This window comes from Rhinolophus sinicus, linkage group LG18 (genome assembly GCF_036562045.2).
Source record: "Rhinolophus sinicus isolate RSC01 linkage group LG18, ASM3656204v1, whole genome shotgun sequence".
Taxonomy (NCBI): domain Eukaryota; kingdom Metazoa; phylum Chordata; class Mammalia; order Chiroptera; family Rhinolophidae; genus Rhinolophus; species Rhinolophus sinicus.
Window position 1 is genome coordinate 15,388,997 of NC_133767.1, and position 6,121 is coordinate 15,395,117.

Sequence of the window (6,121 nt, forward strand, 5' to 3'; positions counted from 1 at the left end):
TGTGTGCACAGACCCCTCTTATGAATGTGTGTGTGAGAAGGGGGCAGGGAACCGTGGGTGGCCACATGGTTACTGCTAGGAGGGAATTATGGAGAATTTCTACTTTTAATTTTTTTTTTTGTAGCCCGAATCTTGGACATTATTTTAATAATAATAATTAAAAAAACTACTTTCATGTGGGTAGAAGAGAAAGTTTTCTGGTTTTTAAAGCTACATCAAAGTGGGTTTTAAGCCACTCACAGAAGAGCTGTTTATAAGTGGCAGCATCTCAATGGTTCCATCAAGATGGCCTTGGGAATCTGGTCCCTCGCCCCAGGTAGGTGGCCGTCCTAGTCATGAGGAAGGGTCTGCGTGAGCAGCAGGGTGGCCCAGTGCATTGGGGGACTGGCAGCCGGAAATGGAGCAGCAGCAGATGGCATATGAGGCAGAGAAGAGGCGATCTCGTGCAAAAGCGAGATTCTTTGTGGGGACTCCCAGAAACACGTGGGGAGGAACTGCCATGTTGTGCCAAAGAATTGGGCCAACGCCAGCAAGCTTGCGGTTACTTCTAATGTGGTTCATTTGTTCCCAAAGACTGGGTTATGGTTGGGGCCCTGGAAGAAACAAGGTGGTCAAAGACCTTCTTCCTCCCTCCAGGTCCCACGGCCTCGGACTCTCCGTACCCTGAATTCTCAAACATCGGCACCCGTGCTCGGTCTCTCGGGCCAGTCTTTCACCCAACCTGGTGAAAAAAGGGCTCTTGCAACACCAGCCCTGGCAGCCACATCCTTTACCTAACGAATTCCTTAACCCGCATCCTGGCCGCAGGCCTGGACTTGACCTCTCATTGGCCAGTCCCTCTGGCCCCAGTCCTGACGGTTGCATGACTCCCACACGCAGCCCCCAGCCCTTCCTCTGACCCCATCACTGAGTTTTCATGGGGGTCCAGTCCTGACCCTATCAAGGCGACCAGCTATCCTGTCCCCAGGCCCGGTTGCTTAACAGCCAACACAGGACCATCAGGGAGCAACGGTCTGAGGTTGGTCCCTCCTAGATAAGGGACCCCAGGCCCCACGGTGGACAGATAGCAGGACACCAGGTGTTTCTCTCATGTAGCTGGCACTCATTCATGCCACGGACATCAGTCCCCATGCCGTGGTGTCTCTCTCAGATGTGGACACCAGGCCAGAGGCAGGAGGGTAACTGCCCATCGGCCTTGACTCTGAGTCTGTAAGAGGCGGGGCATCTGCCTGCCCTCTGGGCCACTCCTGGAGGCCGTTTCCCCTTGGCGAGCCCACGTCCTCCTTCTTCTCTTCCCAGAAGCTGGAAGCAAAGCTCTCTCCATCCCCCTGTCCTCGCTGGAGGTGACTCTAGGTCAGTCCAGGTGTGCTGTCTTCCCTGTCACCTTCCTCTGGTACTGAGGCATGGCGGACCCAGGTTCTGGCACCGACAATTGCAGAAGTGGCTCTGAGCCAGGTGCTCAGGGAACAAGGAGCCCTGAGCAGCTTCAGCAATCGCCTTCCCGCGTTGCTGTTGGGGACAGCACGGCACAGCGTGTTCTTGACAATTAGGAGAGGGGCCCCAGGGCAGGCGTCGTGGAGGCCTGAGGGTTCCAGCGAAGGAGGAAGCGATCTGCGGTCTCAGAGTGGGGATACTGGGGTGGGGGCTGGTGGATGGGGAACCTCGGGACCCCTCCCCATGAGGGGAAGGGCCCCCTGGGCCCCATTGCAGTAAACTGCACCTGCCGAGACTGGCCAGGCCGGCACTGTCTACATTGGCTGCAAGCGGGAGGAGGGAAGAGCTGGACCTGTCATGGGCTCCAGCGTGTCTGCTGCTCAGACTCAGGTTCGCCAGGGGTAAGCCCTGGGCCCTGAGTGCCTGGCACCATGGCCAGCATGGGCCTCCCGGGCCTCAGTCACCCAGGTGGGCGATGAGAAATGTGGCCTCTGCTTTGCTGAAGTTCCACTCCTTCCATAAGGAAGTGAGGACCCCTCTCCAGAGACTGGGGTGGGGGGCGGTTCTGGTTGCTGAGAGCCCCTGCGGAGGCTGGGGGTAGAAGCGACATCCTCTCGGTGATGCCAACAGTGTCACCACAGGCTCGAGGCGCTGGGGAGGTTGGTGACTTGTGTTCAAAGCTGGGAGGTAAGGAAAGGTGCCACAGTGGCTCCTGGTTCTGAGCGTTAGCTCCAAGTAGGGGTGCAGTCCAGCCTGCCTCCCCCAAGGGCAGTTGGCACTTATGTGAGTTCCGGCCCTGTCTTCTCCCTTCCAACTCCTGCCCTGCCTGGGATCCACGTGGCTCAGGGCCTGCCAAGCCTCAGGAACTCAAAAGAAGGGGTGGTGGTGGGGCCGTGGGGGGGCGCTCTCTGATCCCAAACTGCCCTTCCTTCCCACTCCACCCTCAGTGGAGGCTGACCAAGCTGCCTGCCCACTTCCTGTGGCCCAGAAATAAAAGGGACTCAGGAGACAGGGCGGCAGAAAGCCTTGGAGTCCTGGCAAGGTAAGGGTGCTGCCCGTCAAGACACCAGCAGATGGCTCCCGGCCTCTCCATCCCTGAGTCCCAGCTCCCCTCTCTGCCCCTACAGATGCTGTGGCTGCTGTTCCTGACCCTCTTGCTCTTGGGGAGCTCCATCGCTGGGACCCCAGGTGAGTCCTGACCCCAGGTGATCACCTCCATTCTGCAGAAACTCCTGTGACCCTGTCTCTAGGATCCAGCCCTTGGGTGGAGGGTTCGCTACCCACCTGTGCATGGCCAGCTCCTTCTGCAGCTCTGGGAAGGCCCGAGGGGGGCGGCGACAGGGCTGAGCACTGGGAGCCAGGGTGTGGTCTCCCCGACCCCTCACGTTGCCTCCCCAGCACCTGACCCTGAGAATGAGCTGGTGGGCATCGTCGGGGGCCACAGTGCCCCCCAGGGGAAGTGGCCGTGGCAGGTCAGCCTGAGGATCTACGTTTATCACTGGGCCTCCTGGACACACATCTGCGGGGGCTCCCTCATCCACCCCCAGTGGGTGCTGACAGCTGCCCACTGCATTTCCCGGTGAGTCCCTCTGGCTGCTGTCCAGTTTGGGTGGGACGTGTGGGGGAGCCAGGAGGCGTGGAGACTCAAGGTGGGATTCTGCCTGGAATTGCTGGTCCCTGGCCTGAGCAGGACCCACCTCTATGGCTTCCTTCTGACCCCAGGAAGGACGCCGACCCGTCAGCCTACCGGATCCACGCCGGGAACGTGTATCTCTACGGGGGCAAGGCACTGCTCAACGTGAGCCGCGTCATCGTCCACCCCAAATACGTCACTGCCTTCCTGGGCTATGACCTGGCCCTGCTGCAGCTATCCAAAGCCGTGGACAACACTGCTTACATCAGGCCGGTCCGCCTGCCCTCCGCCTCTCTTGACATCACCCCAGAGCACCAGTGCTGGGTGACTGGCTGGGGTGCTATCGGCATGCACCGTACGTCTGCGGCGGGGTGACCAAAACCCATGACCCTGAGGGCTCATGGCGGGCAGATGGGTGGTCGCAGCTTCCAGAAAGGGAAGAGCTGGGGTGCCCAACACCGTGGCACCTCTGTGTCACCTTCCCACAGCCCTGTATGCTCCACATGGGAGATTAGACAACTGAGGCCTGAGGTTCCACGACTTGCTGAGGGCGAGGCTGAGCTCAGAACTCAGTATATGGTGGAAAAATGCTTGTTCTTATTCTTCCTTAAGATACATTTGGAAAAAACAGAAAAACTTACCTCTCCATTTCCTTTCTGGTCCTTCTAAGTAAAGACAGAACCTGTTGGTCAGGTCCTAGGAATTTAGAGGTAGATGGGGCCCTCCTGCATCCTGGGGTCCCTACAGCTGCATCCCAGCAGGGGAGCTGAGGTTCACAGACATGCCAGGGGGAGAGGCCCCGCCGCCCGCTGCACCCAACACTGGGCCTGCTCAGGGGGTGGGCAGGCGAGGTCACGCTGTCAGACTGTGGTCTCTTCTCTTCCTCAGAGTCTCTGCCTCCGCCCTACCGTCTGCAGCAGGTGAATGTGCAGGTGGTGGAAAACGAGGTCTGCAACCAGCACTACCACAAGGCCTCCGGGCACGTCTCTGATGACAGCACTCTTATCCAGCCTGACATGCTGTGCGCCGGAAGTGAGGGCCAGGACTCCTGCTACGTGAGTCCCATCCCGTCTCTGTCCCCACTTGGCCTTGGCTGCCCAACGGCCATGCTCAACTCCCCTCTCCTTCCTCAGGGTGACTCCGGTGGGCCTCTGGTCTGCAGGGTGAGCGGCTCCTGGAGTTTGGTGGGAATAGTCAGCTGGGGCTACGGCTGTGCCCTGCGCGACATTCCTGGGGTCTACACGCGCGTCACGACCTACGTGCCCTGGATCACAAAGCAAATTGGGACGTGCCTCTGAGTGGCCTCTCTGGCGTCCACCTCGGTCAGCCCCGAGGAGCGGGCATCTTCCTCCTGCCATGCGCTGACGGCTTCAGCCTCTGCCCACTCTCCTTGGCTCCAGCCCCACCTTCCCTTCTGGCCTTCTCAGCATCCAGGACTCCTTGACTGCTGGGGGATGCAGCAGGAAGATGCTGGGGAAGTGACAGGGTGAGCGGCCCCAGAAGCCCGAGATTGCCTCCCTGTACCGTGTGCACCTGATTAAAGAGCTGGAAGAGTGACCAGAGTGGGACCAGTCTTTGTGGGGTGGGCTGACCATGGGCAATGTGGCTTTCTGGAAGGAGGGGGTCCCCAAGCTGGATATGCAGAGGGCTGAGCTGGGGCCAGTGCCCTTCCGGGGCGTGGAAGGAGAGAGGCAGGGCTGAGTGGCAGCTCCACTCTGGGGCCACAGCCCCTCGCTCTGTCCTCTGGTACTGGAGTTCACCATGCGATGCTGTAGGTGGTTCCAAAGGCAATTTATCTAAGTCCCAGGATGAAACCAACCCATCCATCCATCCATCCTTCCAGCCATTCATCCATCCTTCTCTGTGAGGCAGGGTCCATTCTCTAAATGAACCAGTTGTCATGGGAAAAAGTGCTTATGACACATCAGTGAAACACATCCAAATACCTCCGTGGCTGGGAGAAAGAGAGGGGGGTGACTGCTAATGTGGATAGGAACCCCCCTATTTCGGGGGGATAGAAAAACCCCAGAGCCAGATGAGCTCATTGTTTCACACCACTGTGAATGTTCTAAATGATACTGAATTGTACACTTACAATGATGACAATAGTAAATTTTATGTTATGTGTATTTTACCATATGTACCAAAAAAAAAAGTCCTTGGCACACGTTGGCTGCATTTAAAGGGCAGCCCTGGCCAGAGTCAACAGGGGAGCCGTTCCAGGGTTAGGCGGCTCCTGGAACATCCTGGAACCTCCCAGCCCTCCTCCTCCATGTCTGCTTCGCACCTGGACGAGGCAGATACATTAGGCGACACGTAGCCTGGGATTCTGGCCTCAGTTCCCACCCAGTTCCCTGAGAGCTGACCCTGTGGCCTGCCCTCTCTCGGGTAGCTTGTCCCTGAGCCTGCTGAAGAGATGGAGGCTGGGCTGGGAGCCCCTCTGGCCAGAGCCCAGGTCTCAGGCATCACGATGCCCTGGTGAGAGGGGCAGCAGGAGAGAGATGACCAGAGGGAACAGTCTCCAGGGGACGAAGCGAGGGGTGCCTGGGACAGTGGCTCCTGCTCGAGGGACTCTAGCCACTTCCTGGTGAAGGGGACAGGGCTCAGGCTTGATGGGAGCTAAACCCAGACCAAGGGAGATTTCCCCAGCTCCCCAGGGGTGAGGAGCCAAGTGAGGAGTCGGGACTGGAGGGGGCAGTCCTGGGCTAGATGGGATCTCAGCCTAGGGCCTTGGCCAGACAGGGCTCTCAGCCAGCGGCGGGGCCCATGGGACCGGGTGAGGCTGACCTTATCTGCAGCCTGGACGGGCAATGAGGGAATGAAGAATGTTCTAGGCACATCAAAAATCAAGCAATCACGGTGGCTGGCTGCCAGTATCAGAAAACCCCAGACCTCCAAAACCCATCCATCTGCTTGACCTCCACACTGATATCCCTGTGTCGGCTTCCGGTTCTCCAGGAATCAGTGGCTTCCTTCCCCGCCCCCATGCCTCTGGGACCTCCAGAGGACAGGGACCAGGTGGGGGGCCAAGGGAGAAGACCCAGGTGCAGCTCC

At 58.8% G+C, this 6,121-nt stretch overlaps 1 protein-coding gene across 1 annotated transcript; it reads left to right on the plus strand.

Annotated features, from left to right (window-relative positions):
* Positions 1–2,447: 2,447 nt before the first annotated feature.
* LOC141569435 (putative serine protease 29) lies at positions 2,448–4,624 on the plus strand. Its single transcript, XM_074322572.1, has 6 exons — positions 2,448–2,476; positions 2,562–2,622; positions 2,833–3,013; positions 3,157–3,422; positions 3,956–4,122; positions 4,201–4,624. The coding sequence occupies exons 2-6, from the start codon at positions 2,562–2,564 to the stop codon at positions 4,363–4,365; spliced, it is 840 nt and encodes a 279-aa protein (XP_074178673.1). The 5' UTR covers positions 2,448–2,476; the 3' UTR covers positions 4,366–4,624.
* The last annotated feature ends 1,497 nt before the right edge of the window (positions 4,625–6,121 follow it).